The sequence below is a fragment of the Peromyscus maniculatus genome, chromosome 1, assembly GCF_049852395.1.
Source record: "Peromyscus maniculatus bairdii isolate BWxNUB_F1_BW_parent chromosome 1, HU_Pman_BW_mat_3.1, whole genome shotgun sequence".
In the NCBI taxonomy this organism is placed as follows: Eukaryota; Metazoa; Chordata; class Mammalia; order Rodentia; family Cricetidae; genus Peromyscus; species Peromyscus maniculatus.
The window spans coordinates 51,137,829-51,164,861 of NC_134852.1; the positions used below are offsets into that span (position 1 = coordinate 51,137,829).

The 27,033-nt window shown below is 52.7% G+C and overlaps 1 protein-coding gene across 2 annotated transcripts; it reads left to right on the forward strand.

The window, feature by feature from the left end:
* Nucleotides 1-1,792: 1,792 nt before the first annotated feature.
* On the forward strand, nucleotides 1,793-25,844 carry Wtip (WT1 interacting protein). Of its 2 annotated transcripts, XM_006985027.4 has the most exons (8): nucleotides 1,795-2,556; nucleotides 10,493-10,594; nucleotides 15,442-15,509; nucleotides 15,649-15,711; nucleotides 15,858-15,988; nucleotides 16,920-16,971; nucleotides 17,748-17,816; nucleotides 25,109-25,844. In XM_006985027.4, exons 1-8 carry the CDS (start codon nucleotides 1,980-1,982, stop codon nucleotides 25,247-25,249), a joined length of 1,203 nt encoding a protein of 400 aa, XP_006985089.4. In that variant the 5' UTR covers nucleotides 1,795-1,979; the 3' UTR covers nucleotides 25,250-25,844. The 2 variants fall into 2 exon arrangements, with proteins under 2 accessions (XP_076433916.1, XP_006985089.4); XM_076577801.1 differs by lacking the exon at nucleotides 10,493-10,594 and having other exon boundaries at nucleotides 1,793-2,556.
* The last annotated feature ends 1,189 nt before the right edge of the window (nucleotides 25,845-27,033 follow it).

Genomic DNA, 27,033 nt, shown 5'->3' on the forward strand with positions numbered 1-27,033 from the left:
CTAGTCTCCTAGCGTGGGTCCAGGGAATGTACTGCAGGTAGTCAGGCATGGCAACAAACCCCTCACCAGCTGGCCACCCCACCCCTACCCCCCGCCCCGCCCTGTTTGGTTCGTGTGCATGCATATGCAACATACCTGGCTGTCAGAGGACAACTTTTGAGAACTGGCTCTCTCCTTCCACTGTGGGTTCTGGGGATCGAAGGAAGCAAAGTGCTAGGCATATACAACAAGTGACTTTTACCTTCACGAGCCTTCTCACTGGCCCCCAACATCTTCATTTTTAAATCGGTGGTAAATTCGATCACTGAGATGTGATCGTTGGTCATTTTCTTTTCCCATCAGACAGGTATGTAGCTGGAAGTTTCTCGGCCCTGCCGGCCCCATGATCCCACAGCCACTTGCAAAATAATCACTTAGAGGCTTATATTAATTACAAACTGTATGGCCTATGGCTTCAGCGTCCACTGGGATGTTCAGACTACTAGCTCCTAGGTCCAAGCTTGGCCTGGTCTGACCTTTGGAGTGCCAGAGGATGCTTCAGACAGTAACCAAGCCTTTCCACAGCCAGACGACAGTCCTCAAGGCCAGGGAAGTGCCATTGGCTGCAGTCTCCTGAGCCCTGTCCAATGCCCGTGAGTGAGGAGGACCATGTGGTACCGCTTTTAGTTCAATCTACATAAACAGAAGATTCTAGTGAAAGAAAGGTAACACTTGATGGCGGCAACAGAGAATCCTGGCCTGTCAACCCGTGAACCAGTCGACAAACCCAGAACCCCTTGAAGGGAAGGCCAGGTCCTCTGAGTAAGAGTCTATGTTAGCCTTTCGTGTATCCTTTATACAGAGGGGCGGTCGGTCGAATGCTGTTCTAACAGTGCAATTGTACCTCTGAGAAATGGGAACATTTGGACGTCCCACGGCCTAGTGGACACTGGTTCTAAACTGACAATACTTCTGAGTTGAAGTAGGGACTTGTGGCTGTCAGGTGATCAACATGCTTGTTTGTTCTTTAGATTTTTCATCTTTTGGTATGAGTGTTTTGCCTGCATGTGTGTATATGCACCATGTGTGTGCCCAGTGGTGGAAGAGGTTGGTCAGATCCCCTACAACTGGAGTTGAGGATGGTTGTGAACCATCCTGTGTGTGCTGGGAACTGAACTCGGGTCCTCTGCAAGAGTAACAAGTTTTCTTAACCTCTGAGCCAGGGCACCGGCCTAAAAGAATTTTGTGGAAGTCAAATTCACAGTGGGTCCTGGAACTTTTTCTAAGTCCCAGAATGTGTAATTGGGAGGGAGAGACCTAAAAGTGGCTAAAATGGCCACACTGGCGACCCGTTTTAGAAACTGTCAGCATCTCCACATTGGTATCCCGCTTTGGGAGCTCCCAGCCTTCCCACACTGGTGTCACATCCATGTGGATGGAGTAAGGCAGCATCAGGCTGCCCTCCCTGAGCAGAGCGCCTGGGAGGAGTATGGGGAGGTTGTGGGCTCGGGGCTCAGCCTGGTGGGGAGATCTGGAGTGCACCCTAAGGCTCCCAGGACGGACCGGAGCCTAGGCCACCGTTGGCTCGCCCGCGTCCCCGCGCAGCCCGCGCGCCCCTCGGGCCGGCCGTCGCCGCCCCCCACATTCCACAGGCCGCTGCGCAGTCTCCTTCCTCGCATTCCTGACGGGGCAAAGGAGTCCCTCGGCCGCCACCCCCACCACCCCTCCCGAACGGGGCCTCGGAGCGGAGGGGGCGCGGCCCCGAGCTGCGCGCGCATTCCTCCGCCGCGCGCGCCCCCGTCCCTCCCTCCCTCCCTCCCCGCCACGGCCCCGCGCGAGCGCGCGGCCCACGCCGAGCGACCGCGACCCCGGCCCCGCCCCGCCCCGCGCCCAGGGGTCCCGGGGCGGGCTGCGGGCCGGCGGACGATGCAGCGGCGCTGTCGGAGCGGCGGCGGGCGGCGGAGGTGGAGGTGACGCGCCGCGGCGGCGGGCCGACGGCCATGCAGCGCTCGCGGACGGCCGCAGACGACGCGGCTCTGCTCCTGGCCGGGCTGGGCCTGCGCGAGCCGGAGCCGGCCGCCGACTCCCCCGGGCGCGTGCGGCGCGGGCCTCGGGCGGCGGATGAAGCGGCGCCAGCGGCGGGCCGCAGAGGCAAGGGCGGCGGCGGCGGCGGCGGCCCCGAGGCCGCGCCCGACATCCCGAGCCGCCCCGAGCGAGGCCCGCGCGCCAGCCTGGCGGGCTCGGACGGCGGCAGCGCGCGCTCCAGCGGCATCAGCCTGGGCTACGACCAGCGCCACGGCCCCGGCCCCGGGCCGCCGTCGGGGGGCAGCGCGCGCTCCAGCGTGTCCAGCCTGGGCTCCCGCGGCTCGGCGGGCGCCTATGCCGACCTGCTGTCGCCCGGTGTCGGCCCCGCGCCCGCCCGCTCTCCGGAGCCCGCCCCGTTCCCGTTCCCGTTGCCGTCGCTGCCGCTACCCCCGGGCCGGGAGGGCGGCCCGAGCGCGGCAGAGCGGCGGCTGGAGGCGCTCACGCGGGAGCTGGAGCGCGCGCTCGAGGCGCGCACGGCGCGAGACTACTTCGGTGAGCGCGCGGGCCGGGGTCCGGGGGTCCGGGATGCGCTAGGCGCGGGTGGGGTCTCTTCTCCCGCCAGATGCGGAGGTGTCGCGCGCTTCCTGACTTGACGCCGGGATGCGGGGCGGGCGGGCGGGGGGGTGGGCAACGAGATCAGGTTGATTGGCAAAGTACGCTATTTTCTGGACACTTCAAAAAAAGTTTTATTTAAGAGGCAAGGTCTCAGTGGGTAGCTCTGGCTGGCCTGGAACTCAGAGATCTTGCCTTTGCCTTCCCAGGATTGGCGAAAGATTTAGTTTTGTATGCGAGGGTACCCTAGGAGGCCAGAAGAAGGTGTCAGATCCTTTGGAGCAGGAGTAACAGGAGTAATTGTGAGCAGATACGGATGCTGAGAAGGGAATTTGAGGCCTCTGCAAGAGCAGCAAGTGCTCTTAATTGCTAACCAAAGTCCCTTTTGCTGGGCATTCTTCATCCTTAGCATCGCTCCTGCTCACCCTACTAATGCTTGATGAAGAGCAGAACGGAAGTCTACCTCCCCTCCCAATTGTGTGAGCCATGGTTAGGGAGAGAGAGGAGATGCCTTAGGTACCCCTGAACCCGTGTGACGAGACTTCAGGTAGGACTGTGTGAGGCCACAGGACCAAGCCAGGCACACCAGGCTGCCCTGGGCGGAGGCGCATAGTTCCTAAAGGAAGACTGGGCCGGGGTAGAGCGCTTGCCTAGAGTACTCGCGGTCCTGGGTTTGTTCCCCAGCAAGGCAAAACAAACAGAACCACAAACCAACCTCAGAGCTGGATACACAAAGGAGAAGTTCAGACTTTAGCCAGGCATGGTTGGTACAGGCCTGTAATCCCAGCACTTGGGAAGCGGGAACAGTAAGAGAGTTCAAAGTTCAAAGCCAGCCTGGTCTGCATACAGTTCCAGGCCAGTCAGGACTACATGGCAAGACCTTCCTTCTTTCAAAAAGTGGCAACAGAAAATGGACTTTATACCACCAAATACCACAGAAAGGAAATAAGACTCACAACAGCTTTGGGAAGTCATGGCATGCAGTAGCCCGACAGTCTCTGAGCGCTTTGCTTAGCACATTACTTGAGGTGAATCAGGATGGAGGGCTTGAGGCTCCTGGCTTGGAGGGTGTGCATGGTCAGCAAGCCTGGGACAGGCCTGGCAGATTCCGAGCCTTCTCAGCCCAGTAGAACTAGTGGCTCTGGGTTGCTTTGAAGGAGATCTTGGGGCGCTAGAGGCTGCCTGTTAGCAGGTCGGTGGGTGCATTCCAGGACGGAGGAGGATAGTGAGGTTAGGAGAAGGTTGTAGCCCAGGATGGGTCAATGTCAAGGGCGTGTGTGGGCTAAAGGGGTGGCCTGTCTCTGGAGTGAGGTGCTTGGTCCGATGTCAGAAGTCAGGATGGGAATCTATGGCTTAGCAGATGTGGTGGTGGCTGCTGGGAGTAGGACGTGAGTGGGAAGCTGGCCTCCTGCCACAAGCCACTGAGCATCTTCTGAAGGGTCGAGCATCCGGCCCCTGCACGTTTGGAGGCTGGCATTCGCTGCCCATTGTCCCCCATGGCTGCTCCTGAGACTGCATATCACCCTGGGTAGGTACCACGGGAAGTAAAGAGACCGGAAGAGAGGAAGGTTCCTTCCCAGAGCAGCGGGGGTTCGGCTTTAGTCCTTTGAAGTCCGGGAGGAGTCTGGGCTGGCTGATTATAGAGGCCCCCCTCAGAGTACGGTCTCCTCTAGTGCAAGGTGGTCTAGATTGAGCTCTTTAGCCAAGGATGGCCCTTATCTCCTGCCTGCACTCCAAGTGGTCAGATTACAGGTGTGCACCACAGCCAGATTCTGGGGTGATAAGGGTGGAGCCTGGGGCTTCATGCATGCTAGGCAAGCACTCTGTCAACTGAACCATGTCCCCAGCCTCCCCCTTTTTTAGAGAGGGTCTCATCCTGTAAACCAACCTGACCTTCAGCTACCCACCTTCCTGCCTCAGCCTTCCTGAGTGTTGGAATTGCAGGTGTGAGCCGTCATACCTGGTCTTAGTGCTGGTCCTCACCCCCCCGCAACCCCCAAGCCAAACAGACACTGTTTTTTTCTGGTTCTTAAAAATACAGGCAGTTTTGCTTGAACTATGTATCTGATGACAACTGATGTTTTGAGCTATAAAAACATCAGTTTCCAGGTGTGTTAAACACCTGTAATCTAACCACTTGGGAAACTGAGGCAGAAGGATTATGCATTCCAGGCCAGTCTGTGCTATAGAATGGCAGAAGACAAAAATGTGTGAATTTCCAGATTGTTTTTTAATTTAAAGACCAGAGCCTTGGCCCAGGCTGAGCTCTTCCTGTTTCGGCCTCCCAAGTGCTGGGGTTATAGGCATTCGCCAACCTATGCAGCAATGTCCAGTTCGCATTTTAAAACATTTCAAAATCTTGCGGCAGTGGTGGCGCACGCCTTTAATCCCAGCACTGGGGAGGCAGAGGCAGGCGGATCTCTGTGAGTTCGAGGCCAGCCTGGTGTACAGAGTGAGATCCAGGACATCCAAGGGTACACAGAAAAAAAAATTCAAATCTTTCAACCTGAGTAAATAAATACCTCTTACAGAGGGAAGTCTGGCCTCAAAAAGCCTTGTCTGCACGTGTTCCCCGCCTGCGCCATCCCTCCTCACTAAGCTCCGCTTCAGCTGACCTCTCGCCACCCCGTGCCATTTATTCCTGTCTCCGGAACTTTGCCTTCTCCTCCTGAGTTCGGCGACGGCCTCAGGCCCCCGGAAGCTCCTCTGCTGCTGAGACTCCTAGGACCACACCCTGTGTTTGCTTCCCTTCTGCAGCCTTTGGTTCTGACTCCTGTTTGATTCTTCACAGGACCCCCACTCTGAATTGCTGGGATTCCCCCGCCCCTGCAACACACACACACACACACACACACACACTTTGCTATTCTGCCTGGCTGTGAGGGGTTTGGAGAAAGCCCCTGGGACCAGGATGGTTTGTTTTTGTTTTTGTTTTTTTTTAATATTTTAAAAATTACATGTGTGTGTGGGAGGGGTGTATGTGGGTGTAGAGACATGAATGCTGTGGTCTGTGTATAGAGGTCAGAGACCCACAGTGGGAGGTGGTTCTTTCCCTCTACCCTGCAGGTTTTGACACTTGAACCCAGGTGGTCAGCTTTAGCTGCAAGGTCCTCTGAGCCATTTCACTGGCCCTGGAATAATTGCTGGTCTTTGACCTCAGTGGTTTTCAAGACTCTACTTATTCTGCTCAGCCTCGGTCCGTTTGCTTTTCTGTTCCCTCAACAGCCCTCTGGTCTCCTGCCATACATCCCACTTCCCATCGCTCAGAGTCCTGAGGTCCGCCAGGGTAGTCTTCCTGTTCCTCCCCCATGCTTTCAGTGCCTGGCCGGCCTCTCCTGCCGTCTTCTCTCTAACCCCTTCCTCCAGCTTAGCTTCCCTCTCACCATTGGCCCCTTCCTTTCCGTTATCTGTACAAGGAACACTCACGCGAACGCACGTGTGCACGTGGGGACACACACACGCACATGCACACACACACACACGCTGGTGAGATGGCTCAGTGGCTAACCCAAGCCTCACCTCCCTAGTTTGGTTGCGGAATGCACATGAAGAAGGGGAGAACCGACTCCTGCCGGTTGTGTTCTGCCCACTTGTGTACCGCAGCGCGCACATATGCTCATGTGTGCACATGTACACAGTAGCGCCCCTCTGTCCTTTCATCTACCTTCCCCCGCTCAGTTCTCGCCTATGTCCTCCCTCCCCTCAATTCTGAGGAGTCTTGTGCCCTGGAGTCACCTTTTTTCTGTGATTCAGGCTGGCCTGGAACTCATCATCCTTCTGCTGAGTTTTCTGATCACTGCGATTGTAGGGATAGACCACCACACCTGCCCTTTCTTTTTTTTTTTTTTAATTATTTATTCTTATGTTCATTGGTGTTTTGCCTTCATATGTGTTTATATAAGGGTGTCAGATCTTGGAGTTATAGACAGTTGTGAGCTGTCATGTGGTTGCTGGGAATTGAACCTAGGTCCTCTGGAAGAGCAGTCAGTGCTCTTATCCGCTGAGCCATCTCTCCAGCCCCCCACACCTAGTCATTCTAAAGTGTGTTTTTATTAAAGCAGTCTGGGTACATAGAGAATATACACAGAAATTAATGCAACATAGGAGCTTCCCTTTTTTTTTTTTTCCCCCCTCGAGACAGGGTTTCTCTGTGCAGTTTTGGTGCCTGTCTTGGATCTCACTCTGTAAACCAGGCTGGCCTCGAACTCAGAGATCCTCCTGGCTCTGCCTCCCGAGTGCTGGGATTAAAGGCGTACGCCGCCACTGTCCGGCGGAGCTTAACTTTTTAACACACCCTTTCACTCTCTTTTATACTTTTTTGTTATTTTTTAATTTTTTAAAGATCTATTAACTTTATATGTATGAATATTTTGCTTGCATGTATGTATGTGTGCTACATGTATGCCTGGTACCCACAGAGCTCAGAAGAGGGTGTCAGATCCCCTGGAACTGGAGTTACATATGGTTGTGAGCATCCATGTGAGTGCTGGGAATCCAACCCCAGCCAGTCTTCTTCAAGAGCAGCCAGTAGTCAGCCAGTGTTATTAATCGCTGAGCCATCTCTCCAGACCCTTATTTTTATTTTTTGAGACAGCATCTTGTTATTGCAGCCGTGGCTGGTCTGGAACTTACAGCCTAGACCAGGCTGGCCTCAAAATCACAGGGAGGGGAGGAAGACCTCTTTTACTCTAGGAAGAGAAGTCTGGCAGTGTGTCAGGGTGGATTATTGGGGCCTGGATGGCACACCAGTTACTCTCTGAAGAATCAGGACTGAAGGAAAGAGTGAAGTTGAGATTGGGGAGCAAACCAAGAATGGGGGTTCATGGCCGCTGTACCTGATACTTGGGAGACAGGTTGAGAGTGCTTGAGCCCAAGGTATGGAAGCTAACTGGGGCAACATAGAAAGGACCAATGAAATGAGTCAGTGTTACAACATTTTCTACTAAGCTGACAACCTGAGTTCAGTTCCCCAGGACCCACACGATCAAAGCTGAGTCCATGACGGTGGACCAAAAGCTTGGGTGCAGGAGCAGCTGAGAGCTCACATCGTCTTTTATTTTTTGTGAGACAGGGTCTCTCGGCCAGCCCTGGCTGCCTGGGAACTTGCCATGTGGATCTCATCTTGAACTCACAGAGACCTGCCTGCCTCTGCCTCCAGAGTGCTGAATTAAAGGTGTGTGCCACCACACCTGGCATGAGTAAGAGAGAACATCTGGAAATGCCCTGAGTCTTTTGGAACCCTCCCAGTGATGCACCTTCTCCAAAAAGGCCACACCTCCTGCTCCTTCCCAAACAGTTCCACCAATGGGGACCAAGTATTCAAACATGAGTCTATGGGGGCCGTTCCCATGCAAACCACCACCCTGGGTCTCCAGGAGGACTGGGCTAAAAGTACACAAGGCTTGGAGCCAGGCATCCTCCTAACACTGCTGGTCAGTCCTGTGTTTTTTCCTTTTGGCCTGCTGGGGACCCATCCAGTGTTCTTAGATCCCTGTGTAAAAAGCACTGTCCATGGTGTAGACACTACAAAGGGACTGTCCTTCACTATCGTGTGTAAAAATCCTCCAGGTGTGTGTGTGTGTGTGTGTGGGGGGGGTCACACGTGTCAGATGTGAGCTGCTAAGCTGAAGCTCCAGCCCCAAGGTTTGTGTAGTTATAGACCAGATCATGCTATGCAGCCTGTGCTGTTCTGGAACTTTCCATGGAGCCCAGACTGACCCTGAACCTGAGATGCACTATATCAACCTCTCCAGTGCCCAAATGAGTAGCATGTGTCAACGTACCTGGCCCTCTAGCTTTCTTCTTTGCTTTGGTTTGTTAGAGATGAGGGCTTACATAGCCCATGCTGCCCTCCAGCGTGCTGTGTGCCACCATGCCCAGCTACCCTAGATTTTTAAAATAGATTCTTTGTAAAGTTTTTATTTTTTTTTTTATGTGTATGTTTGTGCCTGCTTACCTGTATGTGTACCATGTGTGTGCAGTGACTGTGGAGGCCAGAAGAGGGTGTCTGAGCCCCTGGAACTGGAGTTAGAGGTGGCTGTGAGCCACCATGTGGATGCTGGGAAGTACTCTTAACCACTGAGCCTTCTCTCCAGCACTGATTTATCCATTCTTTGCTTTTTGACTGATTTACTTTATGAGTGTTTTGCCTGCATATGTATGTGCACCACTTGCCTGCCTGGTGCCCTCAGAGATCAAGAGGGCATTGGACCCTCTGAAACTAGAGTTGTGGATGGTTGGGAACCAAGTGAGTGCTGGGAACTGAACCCAGGTTCTCGGCAAGAGCAGCCGGTGCTTTTAACCACTGAGCCATCTCCAGTCTCTTGATGTAGTCTTTAAAAAAACTTACTTATTAATGTATTTTTACATCCAACTGCCGTTTCCCTTCCCTCCTCTCCTCCCATTCTCACCACCACCACCCCCCGCCCCATTTCTCTTCAGTAAAGGGCTCCCCTGGATATCAGCCAGCCATGGCATATCAAGATGTGGTAAGACTAGGCACCTCCTGTCCTATTAAGGCTGGATGAGGTAACCCAGTAGGAGGAAAAGGGTCCCCAAAGCAGGTACAGAGTCAGAGACAGCCCTTGCTCCCACTGTTAGGAGCCCTACAAGAAGAACAAGTCACACGCCTGTATCATACGTGCAGAGGGCCTAGGTCAGTCCTGCAGGCTCCCTGGTTGTTCGTTCAGTCTCTGGGAGCCCCTGTGAGTCCAGGTCAGGTGATTCTGTGGGTTTTCTTGTGGTGTCCTTGACTGCTCTGGTTCCTACAATCCTTCCTCCCCCTCTCCCTCAGGATTCCCTGAGCTCTGCCTAATGTTGGCTGCGGGTCTCTGCATCTGTTTTCACCTCCATCTATTCTTTCTTTTAGTGACTTATTTATTTTAATTTTATGTTCAGTGGTGTTTTGCCTGTATGTATGACTGTGTGCAGGTATCAAATCTCCTGGAACTGGAGTTACGGTTGTGAACCACCGTGTGGGTGCTGGGAGTTGAACCCGGGTCCTCTGGATGAGCCATCTCTGCAGCCCCCTGACCTGTTCTTAGTTTCTCCATTGTATTTGTTCCATCTGACACATCACTCATTGTCATCATCGTTACTGTTGTTTACTGTTGTTGTTTGAGGCAGGTTAGCCTCCAGCTTGCTATGTAGCCCAGGCTGGCCTGGAACCCTGAGCTGTCCTCTTGTCTTGGTCTCCTGAGTGCTGGGGTCACAGGCAAGTGTCATCTAACATGTACCCTGCTCATCTGACGTTGTGTGACTCCTGTGTGTCTCTCCTCTGGAACACGTGGTTCTCGGGGCTGGGGATTTTTCTGCACTAGGGTTTCTCTACATTTAAGAAGTGGTGCACACCTGTAATTCCTGCACTCGGGAGGCAGAGGCAGGTAGATCTCTGAATTCAAGGCCAGCCTGGTCTATAGAAGGAGTTCCAGGACAGCTAAGGCTACACAGAGAAACCCTGTCTTGAAAAATCAAAAAAAGAAAAGAAAAAAAAAATCAAAAAAAAAAAGAAGAAGTAGGGTGAGCAGGCAGCAGGCTGTTTGTGAAATGCACTAGGAACATTTGAATCTTGTACAAATGAGGAAGGGTACCTGTCAAGGGCAGTGAAGTCTTTGAGTGTACCTGTGTGGGTACAGCCTTCCAGACCTGCCTCCAGTGGCCCTATCCACCAGCCAGGTACCATGTCCCTAAGTTTCCATGGCTTTCCAAGAGTGCCCCCAGTCAGGCGCTTCAGACATGGGTACATTCAGCTTCCGGCAGTGCCCTTGTAGCTGAATGTTGGCTGTTCAGGACCTGGTACTGTTGGCCTGGGGGCCTGGCTGGCACCCAGCCCCGTAGGACACAGTACCAGCTGCTGCTCTCCTGCTCCTCCTCACAGGCATTTGTATCAAGTGTGGGCTTGGCATCTACGGAGCGAGGCAGGCGTGCCAGGCCATGGGGAGCCTGTATCACACCGACTGCTTCGTCTGTGACTCCTGCGGTAGGTAACAGCCCCGCCCCGCCCCTGCTGCCCACCCCTCCCTGCACCCAGGTCTCAGACAGAAAACAGCTCTGGGGTGTAAGGAGGCTGCTCCCATCCTCCCATTCTCCCTTTGCGCGTGACTTGTGACACCTTGCTGGGCCTGGCCTGAGAGGCGCAGGCTTAAGGAAGTAGCCATGGAACCAGGGAAGGGCCTTCTGCCGGCTGTCAGCAAGGCTCCTCTCGGGTCCTAGGCTGTGATGCTTCCATCGACATACTGCCTGGGAGGGACGGGTGTGGGTGAGGGGGCTGTACCATCTGGACATGAGGTTAAGATGTTTAAACATTTTTAGATGGATTTATTTTACTTTATAAATGTTTTTGGCTGCATGCATGTGTGCACACCACATGTGTGCCTGTTGGACCTCCTGGGACTGGTGTTGTGGATGACTGTGAGTCACCATGTGGGTGCTGGAAATTGAAGCTGGGTCCTCTAAGAGCAGCCAGTGCTCCTAACTACGCCCTGCATGCCCGGGGCACTTCCAGACTCGATATATCACAGTAGAATACGTAGTATCCAGTCAACGAGAAGCTGCAGTGTCAAGCCGTGAAGATAGTGACTGTGCCTGTGATACTGCCACCCAGGAGCCGGGGCAGAACAGAGTTCAAAGCCAGCCTAGGTGACAGAGATCCTCCCTCAAAAAGACAGTGGGATCCCTCTGTATCTAAGGATGCACTACCATTCCTCGGTGTCAGTTTGGGCAAATCTGTTTACTTCACTGTGATGTGAAGAGCCCTCTTAGGCCTCATAGTCTCCCATCCCTCTGGATAAGTCAGTAATCCACATTTATCTTATTCCCACCGAATAAATGTTGTCCACAGTAGAATCAAGTGTACTGTGATTAGGTCCCTCCCCCTTTTTTTCTAGTTTTCCAAGACAGGGTTTCTTTATATAGCTCTGGCTGTCCTGGAACTTACTGTGTAGACCAGTTGGTCTCAAACTCACAGAGATCCTCCTGTTTCTGTTTCCCGAGTGGAGTGCTGGGTTAAAGGCCTGTGCCACCATGCCTGGCTTGAGATTTTCTTTAAGAAGGAGGGCCAGGGCAGGAGACGGCTCAGTGTGTAAGGTGCTTGCTGCACAAGGAGATCCCGAGTTTGAGCTCCAGCATCCACGAGTGTAGCCTCACCGTGATCCTGGTGCTGGGAGGTGGAGACAGGACCTCACGGGTTGCTGACTAGCTCATCCAGTCAGTTGGTGAGCCCCAGGGCCAGGGAGATCCTGTCTCAAAGAATAAGTTGGAGAATAATCAAGGAAGATTACAGTGTTAACCTCTGGCATTCACAAGCATGTTCACACATACACAAATTGAATTTTGCCTTGTTCAACTATAACCTCAGGAGTTGTTTCCTCCTCAAATGCAACCTTCAGTCAGGCTTTCTGAGGGGCTGCTGCCAGGGGCCTGATTGGTCTGAACTCGGCTGTCTGGACTTGGGTGGGAAATGAATATTTCCTTCTGCTGCACAGTCTCTAGACTGAATTCACTACTCCCTGGAGGCCTTTTGTTTTTAATAATTTGTTGAAATTTATTTTATGTGCATTGGTGTCAAGGTTTCAGACAGTTGTGAGCTGCCGTTCGGGTACTGGGAACTCAACCCAGGTCCTGTGCTCCTAACCGCTGAGCCATCTCTCCAGCCCCCTCCCTGGAGACTTTTAACCACAGGTAGCAGGGAAGCGCTTGGGGACGGAGGCAGGACTCCTCTCTGCCTGGGCCTGCCGGTGGCTCGGCTATAATCAACCCTTTCAGGCCCTGGAATTGGCTTTATCCTGAGGGTGGCTGCTCTCGAGCGTGATTTTTCTTTCAGTCCTGTCGCACTGTGAGTAGTGCGCTGCCCCTGCCCACCCGCCGCACAGCCGTCTGTTGGTGAGCGGACCACAGCTTGTTTCTCTGTAACCGTAGCAGACACCAGACTGTGCTGCGAACTCTCTCTTCCCTTCCCTTGAGTACATTGCAAGGGGCGGAATTTGGGGGTCGTAGGGTGTGTGTAACTTTACGAGAGACTGCCAAATTGTCTTCCCACGGACTGTGCCGTCACAGTCCCCACAGAGCCCAGGAGCCCTGTGCTCTGCACATCTGCCCACAGTTGGCGCTGCTGTCTTTCTGTGGTCGTTCTGCTGGGCGAGGTCTCATCGCGAGTTAAATGCATTCCCCAGTGGGCATCTTATCGTTTGCTTTTGCCCATTAATATATCTTCTGTTCTTTAAAAAATACATTCTTATTGTGCATGTGTGTGTGCAAGCATGCGTGCACATGTGTTCGCACGTGTGTTGGGAGGTGGGACAAACTTGCAGGAGTCAGTTCTCTCCTCCCCCATGTGGTTCCAGGGATCAAACGCAGGTTGTCAGGTGTGGCAGCAGGCATCTTTTGTTGCTGAGACTTCTTGCCAGCCTAATATGTACTTTTTTGGAGAAATCTGTTCAAATGTTTGCCTATTTTTATAAAGTTGGGAGTTATATAAAGTTGGGAGTTATTTGCACACACACACACACACACACACACACACACACACACACACACACACACACGGTTTCCTCTGTGTAAGACCAGAGAACTTACTGGTGTCCTAGAACTTACTCTGTAGACCAGACTGACCTTGAACTCACAGAGATCTTCCTGCTACTATCTCAGTATTTGCCTTTACTGAGTTTTAGGAGTTTACTTACAAACATTTAGGTCCAAATTATTTCACAGGTGTATATTTTGTGAGTCGTTTCTCTTTGTGTGATTTTTTAAAGGATTATTTATTATGTATACAGAGTTATTTTTTCATTCACCCACCTGTTTGTTTATTTATTTATTCAGTTACTCTTTTATTTATTTAATTAATTTATTTGGTGTGTGTGTGTGTGTGTGTGTGTGTGTGTGTGTGTGTGTGTGTGTGTGTATGTGTGTGTTTTCAGTGCCAGCAAAGGCCAGGAGAGCATGTCAGATCCCCTAGAGCTGGAGTTAACAACCAGTGTGGGCCACCTAATGTGAGTGCTGGGAATCTAACTTAGGTCTTTGACAAGAGCAATGTGCAATCTTAACCATGAACCAACCTCTTCTCCAGCCTCATAAATGTAGTTTTATTAAAGGCGTGTGCCTTTAATCCTTGCACTTGGGAGGCAGAGGCAGATCTAGTCTACAAAGCAAGTTCCAGGACAGCCAGAGCTGTCTCAAAAAACAAAACAAAAATTGTAGCTTTGTTTTTCCAATATTGGTTCCTGGAATAAAAATGCATTTGGATGTTTGGACGTTCTCATATGCTGGCCTTCTAGCCTATCCTGGAATTTCAATAAACTTAGTAGAGTTAGTGGGTTACTAATGGTTTTCTCTACAACTCAATCATGTCTTCTGTGATCATAGATAGCTTTACTTCTTTCTAGTCTACGTCACTTCTAATTCCACATGTCCCATTATTATACACTGCCTAGAGCTGCTAGCATGAGACTGAATAATCTTGTTTGTTTTGTGGTACTGGAAATGTAACCCAGAGCCACACCCCAGCCCCTCACTGGGGGATTCTAGGTAGGAGCTCTACCACTGAGCCACACCCCCACCTCTGGGATTTTTTTAGACAGGGTATTCCTATATATCTCAAGCTTGCCTTGATTGCCTGCTGCCTCTGCCTCTTGAGATCTGAAATTACAGATGTGGGCCACCATACTTTGTCACAAAATGTATAAGAGGGAAATGACTTACTGTCTCCCCAGCGTGCCTGATGCAGCTGTGTGTTTTTCAAAAGCACCCTCACCAGGCCAAACCTTCTGGCGCCTCCTGCCAGAGGGCAATGCCAGGTGAGCAGTAGAGGGAGAGGAAGAGGTAAAGGGAGAGGTGCAGGGGAAGTAGTTTAAGAGGCTAGACTGTGGGCAGGCGTCTCCATGACGGGTAAGGTGACCTGCTGATGTCCCATGCAACCTAAGTCAGAAGCTCATTTTTTAGTAAAAGGGGCATCTGTAGGGCCCTGGCCCCCGTTTTGGGTAACTGTTGCCTTGCTTGTGGCCCTTGACCTTGATATCCTCCCTATGCTAATTCCCTGCCGGGCTCCACCCTCCTGAATGCTTAAGGGAAATTCCTTGTCTGTGTCCTGCATAATGGGCATTAACAGCTTAGATGCAAGATTGTAAACATCAGTAGTGAACTTCTGCCCTACGGGGTTCTCCCATTGTGCTGTAAGCCTGTATTTAAGACCTCCTCCCTCCTTTAATAAACAGCATTTGGCATTAAATAAATAAATTTAAAAAAAAAAAAAAGAGGCCAGGCTGGCCTCCAGCTAGGCTTTGTAGCCAAGAGTGACTTTGAACTTCAGGGTCCTCCTGCCTCCATATCCCAAGTGCTGGGATTACAGGCACATGCTACCACACCCAGCTTTATTATTTGGTGTTTCCAGGCAGGTCGTACTTTGTAGCCTAGGCTGTCCTCAGATTTTGGAGTCCTGCCTTCATCTGTGGGATGCTGGGTTACGGGTGTGAGACACCATTCTGGCTTGAAATGTTTATAACAGCAACATGGCATTAAAGGGGTGTTTAGAGGGAGATGGAGGGACGGCTCAGCAGCTAGGAGCACAGCTGCTGCTCTTCCAGAGGTCCCGGGTTCAGTTCCCAGTGTCCGCATGCTGGCTCACAACCATCTATAATGTTGGGGATATAATGAGGGATCTGATGCCCTCTTCTGGCATAAAGGTGTACCTGCAGGTGGAGCACTCATAAAATAAATGTTTAAAACAAATAAAGGGATGTTTAGAGATGTTCATAGTTTACTTTCTCATTGGTTGGAGGTGAGTACTGGCATTCAAGCCAGGGACCTCCCCTTCACCCCTTACCCTTCTAGGGAGACGACTCCGCGGGAAGGCCTTCTATAACGTGGGTGAGAAAGTGTACTGCCAGGAGGACTTCCTGGTGAGTCTACACTGTGTTGCTGGCCGAGCTGGGTGGGAGCAGGGGCGGGATCTCCTTCGGACTCACATGCAGACCTGTGGCCAGCGACAGTGAGTGCCCCTTTGTCACGTGACGTCCTGGATCCTGTGTCCCCTCTCAGTACTCCGGGTTCCAGCAAACAGCTGACAAGTGTAGCGTGTGTGGACACCTTATCATGGAGATGGTAAGAAACTCCCCAGTGACCTGGAGTCCCCCACCCTGGGTGGAGTCTGAGGGCCCCGCTCTCTCCTGTTCCAGACCCATGGCCGGCCGGGCTCTGAGCCGTGACCTCTTGGGGGCAGTGCTGAGTCCCGCCTGTGCCTCCCCCAGATCCTGCAGGCCCTTGGCAAGTCCTACCACCCCGGTTGCTTCCGCTGCTCAGTGTGCAACGAGTGCCTGGATGGGGTCCCCTTCACCGTGGACGTGGAGAGCAACATCTACTGCGTTAGAGACTACCACACGTGAGTTTCCCTGCCGGAGCAGTGCGGTCCACAGCACGGCCCTCAGCGGCTGTTCCCTGCCGACCTCCATGTTCTCACACTTGGGGCAGGCGTCTTAGCCCTGCTGTGGTGACAGTTCTTCACAAAACACTGTAAGGAGAGGTTGGTTTGGTTCACGATTCAGAAGACAGTCCACCATAGTGGGCAAGGCCTGGTATTGAAGGCACGGTGTTGGGACAGCTCTGGCTTTGGTGACAGGAGCAGGAAGATGGGATTCCTTACATCTTGGGACAGAAAGAAGAGACATCAGGAAGGAACCTGGAGTGAGCTGTCACCATTAAGCTCCCAGAACAGTGCCATCTGCTGGGGAGCAAGCGTTCTAACACATGAGCCAGGGAAGGTTCACATTGGACTGGAAGGGCAGGCCAGGGGCGTTTGTGCTTTCTGGTCCCTCTTCAGGGTAGTCTGGCCACCAGTCCCCTCCTGCTGCCTTTGCCTACACCTGCCCCTCTTCTTCCTTGTGGGCCTCACCTGACTGTTCCCTGCCGTCTGGCCTTTTGCTCCCGAGGGAAGGGTCCTGGTGCCACATGGGCGGCCAGTCTGTTGCTCGCTGTGGCTCCAGACTCAGGCCTCAGCTCTGGGTCTGTGCTGGGTCTGATTTTAGCCTTGGTACTCAGGGTGGCAGAGGTCTCCCCCTAGGGATGGCTTCAGTCTGGATATCACGGGCTAGAGAATGCATAGGGGATGGCTGGAGGGAACCTGAGGCCGTCCTGGAGGAGGAGGGAGGAGGCAGGAGACAGATAGGAACCCTGTCAGCCATTAGTACCAAGAAGGCAGAAGCGTGTCCACACAGGAGGGCAGGCTTGCCTTGGAGCTCTTGTGGTAGGTCTACCCCCGTGCACTTGCCTCTACTCACTGACCTCCTCACGCCCACTTTCCTTTCACCTTCCAGGGTGTTTGCACCAAAATGTGCTTCCTGTGCCCGCCCCATCCTCCCTGCGCAGGTAGGAACGCTTCACTGGGAAGCAGCAGCAGAGGCCTGGTCCTGAGGCTTTGCCTGCTCCTATCTGCTCTGCCTGAGACCCTGGGCCGCAGTAGACATGGTCACAGGTGGTCAGAGCTGAGGAACATGTAGGACGTCATGCAGGGGTGGGACAGATGTGCCCCGATGAAGTGCTGCTCGTGTGTTCCGCTGCAGCGCTCTGCTCCATTACCTGTAATAGGGAAGGGCCGCACAACGGCCCTGCATACAGTTCTGCAGTGGATGTTGGGGGGCCTAGGGCAAGAGGAGCAGATGGGGAGGCCTTGGCCTGTGCAGCCATGTCTGTCCAGGTCAGCTTCCCCAGGAAACTCGGCTGGTAGTGGGGGTTTTTGGCTCTAGAGACTGAAGATAGTATGCATGAGCCAACACCCACTCGACTTTTTTTGTTTGGTTTTTCAAGACAGGGTTTCTCTGTGTAGTTTGGGAGCCTGTCCTGGATCTCACTTTGTAGACCAGGCTGGCCTCGAACTCACAAAGCTCCACCTGGTTCTGCCTCTTGAGTGCTGGGATTAGAGGCGTGCATCTCTACTGCAACTTTCTTATTGTCACATGCATGTGTGTGGGGAAGATGCCCAGGGCACATACATATCTGCTCTTTTGCACCTGCTGAAGTACCATGTCCTTGTGCATGGGTCATGTCTGTCCAAGGTAGCACATTGTAGAGGGGGGCCTTAATGGAGAGGTTCTGGTGCTCCAGGTCCAGGGAGGAGCCTGTGTGTGAACCCGCCTCTTCCTCAGGGCTGTGAGACAACCATTCGCGTGGTGTCCATGGACAGAGACTACCATGTGGAGTGTTACCACTGTGAGGTAAGCCCCAGCCTCCCACCCTCCTCTGCACACCTTCCTCTGCACACCCTCCTCTGCACACCCTCCTCTGCTGACCCTCCTCTGCACACCCTCCTCTGCTGACCCTCCTCTGCACACCCTCCTCTGCACACCCTCCTCTGCACACCCTCCTCTGCTGACCCTCCTCTGCTGACCCTCCTCTGCACACCCTCCTCTGCTGACCCTCCTCTGCACACCCTCCTCTGCTGACCCTCCTCTGCACACCCTCCTCTGCTGACCCTCCTCTGCACACCCTCCTCCGCTGACCCTCCTCTGCTGACCCTCCTCTGCACACCCTCCTCTGCTGACCCTCCTCTGCTGTCCCTCCTCTGCTGACCCTCCTCTGCACACCCTCCTCTGCTGACCCTCCTCTGCACACCCTCCTCTGCTGACCCTCCTCTGCACACCCTCCTCTGCTGACCCTCCTCTGCACACCCTCCTCTGCTGTCCCTCCTCTGCACACCCTCCTCTGCACACCCTCCTCTGCTGTCCCTCCTCTGCACACCCTCCTCTGCACACCCTCCTCTGCACACCCTCCTCTGCTGACCCTCCTCTGCACACCCTCCTCTGCACACCCTCCTCCGCTGACCCTCCTCTGCCCACCCTCCTCTGCTGACCCTCCTCTGCACACCCTCCTCCGCTGACCCTCCTCTGCCCACCCTCCTCTGCTGACCCTCCTCTGCACACCCTCCTCCGCTGACCCTCCTCTGCACACCCTCCTCTGCTGTCCCTCCTCTGCACACCCTCCTCTGCACACCCTCCTCTGCACACCCTCCTCTGCACACCCTCCTCTGCTGACCCTCCTCTGCTGACCCTCCTCTGCTGACCCTCCTCTGCACACCCTCCTCTGCACACCCTCCTCTGCTGACCCTCCTCTGCACACCCTCCTCTGCACACCCTCCTCTGCTGACCCTCCTCTGCACACCCTCCTCTGCACACCCTCCTCTGCTGACCCTCCTCTGCACACCCTCCTCTGCTGTCCCTCCTCTGCTGACCCTCCTCTGCACACCCTCCTCTGCTCACCCTCCTCTGCACACCCTCCTCTGCTCACCCTCCTCTGCACACCCTCCTCTGCTGACCCTCCTCTGCACACCCTCCTCTGCTGACCCTCCTCTGCACACCCTCCTCTGCTGACCCTCCTCTGCACACCCTCCTCTGCTGACCCTCCTCTGCACACCCTCCTCTGCTGACCCTCCTCTGCACACCCTCCTCTGCACACCCTCCTCTGCACACCCTCCTCTGCTGACCCTCCTCTGCACACCCTCCTCTGCTGACCCTCCTCTGCACACCCTCCTCTGCACACCCTCCTCCGCTGACCCTCCTCTGCCCACCCTCCTCTGCTGACCCTCCTCTGCACACCCTCCTCCGCTGACCCTCCTCTGCCCACCCTCCTCTGCTGACCCTCCTCTGCACACCCTCCTCCGCTGACCCTCCTCTGCTGACCCTCCTCTGCACACCCTCCTCTGCACACCCTCCTCTGCTGACCCTCCTCTGCTGACCCTCCTCTGCACACCCTCCTCTGCTGACCCTCCTCTGCACACCCTCCTCTGCTGACCCTCCTCTGCTGACCCTCCTCTGCACACCCTCCTCTGCACACCCTCCTCTGCTGACCCTCCTCTGCACACCCTCCTCTGCTGTCCCTCCTCTGCACACCCTCCTCTGCACACCCTCCTCTGCTGTCCCTCCTCTGCACACCCTCCTCTGCACACCCTCCTCTGCACACCCTCCTCTGCTGTCCCTCCTCTGCACACCCTCCTCTGCTGACCCTCCTCTGCACACCCTCCTCTGCTGACCCTCCTCTGCACACCCTCCTCTGCTGACCCTCCTCTGCACACCCTCCTCTGCTGACCCTCCTCTGCTGACCCTCCTCTGCTGACCCTCCTCTGCTGACCCTCCTCTGCTGACCCTCCTCTGCTGACCCTCCTCTGCACACCCTCCTCTGCTGACCCTCCTCTGCACACCCTCCTCTGCTGACCCTCCTCTGCTGACCCTCCTCTGCACACCCTCCTCTGCTGACCCTCCTCTGCTGACCCTCCTCTGCACACCCTCCTCTGCTGACCCTCCTCTGCTGACCCTCCTCTGCACACCCTCCTCTGCTGACCCTCCTCTGCACACCCTCCTCTGCACACCCTCCTCTGCACACCCTCCTCTGCTGACCCTCCTCTGCACACCCTCCTCTGCTGACCCTCCTCTGCACACCCTCCTCTGCTGACCCTCCTCTGCACACCCTCCTCTGCTGACCCTCCTCTGCACACCCTCCTCTGCTGACCCTCCTCTGCACACCCTCCTCTGCTGACCCTCCTCTGCACACCCTCCTCTGCTGACCCTCCTCTGCTGACCCTCCTCTGCACACCCTCCTCTGCACACCCTCCTCTGCTGACCCTCCTCTGCACACCCTCCTCTGCTGACCCTCCTCTGCACACCCTCCTCTGCTGACCCTCCTCTGCACACCCTCCTCTGCTGACCCTCCCACACACTGGCCCCTTCACCCTGATGTCTGTTCATGGACCCTGTCTGGTGGCTTCTGCCCCATGCTCCCCCAACAGGCCTTTTCCTTTCTTTCCACCAGCACCTGTCTCTCTTTCCCATCGTCACATGTCCACTGGGTGGGTGTTGGAGTCAGTAGAATAGATGGGAACTCCCAATTGGCACTCTCCATGTAAGGTGATGTGTCCTGTTGAAGGAGTTGTCAGAGCCTTGAAAATCATGGAAGGTTTCTTGGAGGAGGTGACACCCAGCCTAAGATTTGAAGAAGAGTTAGCCAGGCAGTGTTTTAATGTTGAAGTGTGTGTGTGTGTGTGTATAGTTTTGTATTGCCGGTGAGACTGCCAGAGGTTGGGGTAGAGGCTGTGCAGGCTGAAGAGAACCAACTTCCCTAGGGCAGCGGAGAGAAAAAAGATGGCAGTAGTCCACTCTGCGTTTCGTTTTGCTTTTGAGACAGGGATTCTGTGTAGCCCAAACTGGCCCAGAACTTGCACTCTGGTTTTTTGAGACAGGTTTTTTGCTGTGTGGTTCTGGCTGTCCTAGAACACACTCTGTAGACCAGGCTGACCACAAACTCTTGCCTCTGCCTCCCAAGTGCTGGGGTTAGAGGCGCCCAGCCTTAGAACGCGTGCTCTTAACTGCCTTAGCCTCCCTAGTCTGGGGTTTACAGGGGTATGCCTCCATACCCCGCATGCCTATAGCCCCAGCACTCAAGAGATTGGGGCAGTACATATCTGCGCAGTGGCTTACCCAACAAAATGACAGCAAATGACAGCCATGTAGAAAACTAACCATGGAAGAGGGGGAGTTACAGGTAGGGACCCTTGAGGAAGCTGGTGGAGTCGAGAGGCAGTGGGGATGGGGGTGTGGTAGGTGACTGGATGTGGATGTGCAGGAGATACGATGTTTCCATCAGAATTCTAGCAGAGGATGAGTGTGCTGTCACTTACTGTTACTGTAACAAATACCAGAAGTCACCGACTTACATAACAAAGGTTTACTTCAGCTTGGTTTTAGAGGATGCATCCCATGATGGTTGGTTGACTCCATTGCTTTGGGCCTGTGGTGTGTCAGAGCTGCTCACCTCATTATTGGTAAGGAAGAGGGCTGGTGAGACCTTCTAGATGGCTCAGTGGGTAAGGACACCTGCTACTGAGTCTTAGGGCCTGAGTTTAATCCCTAGGACCTCCACCTGGTGGAAGAGACAGCTGATTTCTACAAGTTTCCTCTGACCTTCACATGCATGCTTCGGTACACCTGCATTCACATACAAATAATACATGCAGCCAGGCATTGGTGGCACACGCCTTTAATTCTAGCACTGGTGATGCAGAGGCAGGCAGATCTCTGTGAGTTCGAGGCCAGCCTGGTCTACAGAGTGAGATCCAGGACAGCCAGGGCAACACAGAGAAAACCTGTCTTTAAAAAAAAAAAAAAAAAAAAACAATAATAAAATAATACATGTATGGAAAAAAGAGGTCAATGTTCCAGAGTCCTCTTGAGGACATGTCCCCAAAGACCCCAAACCTCTTTAATGGTTCAACCACTCCTCCCAAGACACGAGACCAAGCTCACCGCTCTGTTGTTTGGTTGGTTTTTTGAAATAGGGTCTTCCTGTGTAGCAATCTTTCTCATCAGACTTCCTGGACTGCCAGCCCACAAATAATGACACGCAGGAGACTTGTTACTCGTTTTGAAAGCTTGGCTTTAGCTTAGGCTTTTCCCCAACTGTCTCTTATAACTCAGATTAACCTGCTTCTATGAATCTATGTTCTGCCACCTGGCTTTTACCTCTCTTCCATTCTGTATGTCCAACTTGATCTGTGTCTCGCTGGTGTCTCTGTGCGCCTAGATTCATCTCCTCTCTCTCCCTGGAAATCCCACCTATCCTCTCCTGCCTAGCTATTGCCCATTGGGCTCTTCATTAAACCAATTAGAAGAGGAGCCTTGGCAAAGACCCGTCTTCATAGTGTACATAAAGATTCTCCACAACATTTCCCCCTTTTTGTCTAAATAAATATTTTATCATAACTTAATATTACCAACCAAAAAAATACCTTTTTAGACCTTAAAAGATTTTCTTAGGTAAACAATTTAAGCTTTTATATCTCAACCTTTATAAAGTTTACATCTCTTTTGTGAGTTTTTTTTTTAACTTTGGTAAAAGAAAACAGTATAACTATCTAGTCTTCAGCCCTCATCAGAGACCCAAGAAGGATAAAATATTATTAGAATAAACAAGAAGTTTAGAGAAAGCAACTTCCAAAACTAGAGAAACAACAGAGACAGTTGGCTGCCTCTACAGTCACCCAAGGTTTCTCTGCAATGTTGGGCATCCGTCTTTAGCCTACAGGCCTAGAATATCTGACAGACTTTCCTGTGAAGCAGAGAATTTTGAAGGACTGTCCTACCTTGTCTTGCCAAAGTTTGTCACCTTTTGTGTCCTGCTTTTCCGGTTTGGATAGTATACTGTCAGCAGTCGAGGCAAGGGAAGTTTCTTTGCCCATTGGCTAACTTTGTCACAGTAAAAGCAAACTCCATATGGAGGTTCTTTGATGCCCATCATCTTCTTTGAAGTAGATTGGTGCTGCCAGGAGCAGACACGTCTCACTGTCATGAAAAGCTTTATGTTATTAAAACATCTTAAATATCATATTCTGTAGATCTCTGAAGTGTTTGAAGACCATCTCTCTATTTAAAATATATTTCTTGAAAACATACCTACATGACTACAAAGTTTGATTGTTATAGATGACTGATTACTAACCTACATTTTTTAATTATCCTAAACAGTTTTTAATAATAGCCTTTAAGGATTAGAATTTTACATTTTAAAATGAGTTGCATAGGTACAATACCTTAAACAAGAGCAGAAACATATATATATATATATATATATATATATATATATATATATATATATATAGTATGTTCTAACAAAAATAACCTTAAATTTATATCATTGTTTAAAGATCCATACCAATATAAAATATTTGAGACTAGTAGTTGCCTTTTTGTGTGCTTTAAATTAGATTCAATAATCTACCCTTTTATTCTATCATTCCTATACCCCCTTTTTCTTTTCAGAAGTCCCTGCATTGAACCTACTTTGTTTAGTTTTTCCCTGACCATGACCAGTAGCAGCTTGCAACCAACCCCCCTAAAAGATGACAAACATTTATAACCCACCCACCTCACCTCTTGGGAATGTGAGCGGTGTGTTCTCTAGACTGCTTCCTGTTGTCTGGGGACGTTGACATCTCCAGGGGACCCTCAGAAAATTGGGATAATGATCAAGTCCTGGGAGAGCTAGCTGTATTAGTTTTTGTTTAATGTCTGTGTAACGGGAAAGTGTGTGGTTTTGCCACATGTTGGATGCCAAATATAGTGTCTTTTTTTATTGTTTCATTAATAAATAAAGCTCAGGAGTCAGATATTAGGGTATAAACCTGATAGATGCACAGAATGGAGAAAATGATCAGCTGACCCTCTCCACAGGTACCAAATGTAGTAAATTTCTCATCGGACTTTCTGAGACTGCCAGCCCGTAAATTAATGACACGGAGACATACTATTAATTATAAAAGTTTGGCCTTTAGCTTAGGCTTTTTCTCCAACTAGCTCTTATAACTCATATTAGCCTGCTTCTACTAATCTATGTTCTGCTGTGTAGCTTTTACCTCTCTTCCATTCTGTCTGTCTGACTTGCTCTGCCTCTTGCTGGCATCTCTGCACACCTAGATCAATTTCCTTCCCCCACCCCCACGACCAGAAATCCCGCCTGTCTTCTCCTGCCAAGGTATTGGTCATTTGGCTCTTTATTAAACCAATCAGAAGGCACCTTGGCGAACAGTGTACAAAAAAATTATCCCACGACAGCCCTGGCTGTCCTGGAACTCCCTGTGTGTCTGCACTGGGACACAGGTCCTGTGCATGCTGTTAGAAATTATTGTTGAGCTAGATCTCCAGCCTTTGGACGATTTTGTTAGCTCAGGCTGGACTCAAACCCAGTCTTTCTTCAGCCTCCTGGGGTTACAGTCTGCTAAGTGTGTTGGAATTTTGTTGTCTTCTGTTCCTTTGAGACACAGTCTTGCTCTGTAGCCATGGCTGCCTGGAACTCACTATGTAGATCGTGCTGGCTTGGAACTTGACTCTGCCTCTGCTTCTGGAATGCTGGGATTACAGATGTGGCTACCACACCTGGCTTGGTGGCTGTTGCTTTGTGTGTCTGTGTGTGGGGTGCTGAGTCAGAACTGGAGTTATTGGAGTCTGTGGGAGTCTGGCTTGTTCTGTGGGTACAGGGGTCTGAGCTGTGGTCTGCATGGTGGTGCAGCAAGCTCTTAGCACTGAGCCATCCATCTGTCTCTCCAGCCCTGCCTTGCTCTTAAAAACCATAGCTTGTGAAGCTGGGTGTGGTGTTGCAGCCTTTAATCCCAGCACTCTGGAGGCAGAGGCGGGTGAGTCTCTGGGAGTTTGAGGCCAGCCCAGTATGGAACTTGAGTTCCAGGGCAGTCGGGTATAGAGAGATTGTGTCTTAAGCAACAACAACAAAAAGAACAGAAACAAAGAAAAAGAAAGCAGTGTAGATTGCTAGGCAGCCCACACTCACTGCCCATCCCTGCCCTTTCCCTGAGGCCGGACTTGACTCCAGGCCCTCGGGTGTCAAGGGCTTCTCTCCTGTTTCATTAAGTTCCTAGCTGGCACAGCCTACGCAACCCTGATGCCCCCTTTGGTAAGGATGCCCAGCCTCCTGCTTACTGGGGTTCAGGGTTGTGGTTTTTCTTCCGCAGGACTGCGGGCTCCAGCTGAGCGGGGAGGAGGGACGCCGCTGCTACCCCCTGGAGGGGCATCTGCTCTGCCGCCGGTGCCACCTGAGGCGCCTGGGACCCGGCCCGCTCCCCTCGCCGGCTGTGCACGTGACTGAGCTCTGAGAAGCAGCCATCAGGAGAGACGGGGTGACCCACACCCCCCTCTCACCCCCTCCACCGAGCTGCTGTCCCTTACGCAGGGGCCGGACCCCTGCGACAAATAATCGATTTCTATTTATTCACCGTCCGTGCCTCAAGCTACTCCCCTGCTGGGTTCCAGGACACCCGCACCCTGCAGCCTCGGGACAGGCCCAGCTCCTCTGCCCAGCTCCTCTGCCTGACCTCGGCTCCCAGAGGGGCAGGGCTTGGAGGGCCTTGGTGCCATGGGGGAAGGGTGCCTTGTTTGTGTGTGATCACAGCCAGGGGGCAGTGACAACCTGGGAACACCGCGGTTTGGCCTTGATGGGTGTTTTCAGCCACAGTCCTCCACCTCTCGGGATCCAGTCTGGGCCGGTGCTTTTCCAGCATCAGTCTCAGAAGACCCTGAGCGAATTCAAAGGCAGAGAGAAAGCCCACGAGAGCTCCCAGCAGACCCCGGGAGCATCTGCGCGCACTGTATCAGGCTCCACCACAAAACTATGTGATTTGACTTAAATTAAGTTCCCCCCAAGGAGGATGTTGACATTTTCTTGAAAAGAATATAGTTTTCTTCTAAAAACTTGGACCGAAGTGGTTATTTCTTAGTCCCCGCAGATTCTCCTGTGCGAGCATGTTCTTGTAACACGCAGCTGAAGAGGTGGTAAGAATGTTTGTAGTGTGGAGAGAAGGTGGAGGTGCTGGGAAGTTGAAGTTGGTTAATGAAGACATTGAAGCTGTGCTTGTGGATGGCCCTTTTAGGGTTCTTTATCTCAATTTAAAAGTTTAGAGATGGACTGGGAAGGAAGCCTAAGGACAATTTCATTAGAGTTTAAGGTCAAGGGTGCAGGTTAGGTGAGAATCCAAGCAGCCTCCAGGAGAGATGAAGAAAAGGGCGTGCTTTCTAAGGGGGCGGGGGGGGGGGGGCGAGCAGCAGCCCAGGAGGGAAGTAAGCTAGCGAGCTGAGGACAGCCCCACAGCCTCCCGCTTTTATAGTGTGCGCCCCCTCTTGGGTGTCCCCGGCGCCTGCACTGTTTGTCAGAAGATGCCAGGGTAAAGGCTTCCGGTCTTTCTCTGCAGACTGGCTGCTTTCATGTTACTCTTCATGTAACTTTCTCCAGTTTCTGTTCTGTCACACTAGGGACCAAAACGGGCGCACAGCACTGGACAGTAGAGAAACTGATACCGTTGATCCAGCCCTGCTGAAGTCTGGGAATAGGGCGCCCCCTGGTGGGCTGAGGAAGCAAACAAGTACCTAGATGCTTAAAACTGGTTTTTAGTCCTGAGGTTCGGGAAGTGTTCCTAGAGATGGGGACTTGGACAGCGGCCAGAGTGGCTTTCTAGAAGAAGTGACCCCAGTGGGACCCAAAGGATAAATTCCAGAAGTAGTAGTCTCACTTTTTGGCTTTTAGTTACTTTTGAACTAATTGGGTTTCTTTTTTTTTTTGTTTGCTTTTCCACCCAAGTGGATATGGAGCCCAGGGACTCCCACATGCTGGGGAAATGCTCTACGACTGAGCCACACCCCCAGCCCTCCCTGGAGGATTCTAGGCAGGGGCTCTACCACTGAGCCACACCCCAGCCCCTCACTGGGGGATTCTAGGCAGGGGCTCTACCACTGAGCCACACCCCCAGTCCCTCACTGGGGGATTCTAGGCAGGGGCTCTACCACTGAGCCACACCCCAGCCCCTCACTGGGGGATTCTAGGCAGGGGCTCTACCACTGAGCCACACCCCAGCCCCTCACTGGGGGATTCTAGGCAGGGGCTCTA

What these genes read in the sequence shown, in the direction of transcription:
- Wtip (XM_006985027.4), top strand. Translation starts at nt 1,980, where the DNA reads ATGCAGCGCTCGCGGACGGCCGCAGACGACGCGGCTCTGCTCCTGGCC. An exon ending in GACACCTTATCATGGAGATG is followed by an intron (nt 15,712 to 15,857) that starts GTAAGAAACTCC and finishes TGCCTCCCCCAG; the next exon opens with ATCCTGCAGGCCCTTGGCAA. An exon ending in GCCCCATCCTCCCTGCGCAG is followed by an intron (nt 16,972 to 17,747) that starts GTAGGAACGCTT and finishes CCTCTTCCTCAG; the next exon opens with GGCTGTGAGACAACCATTCG.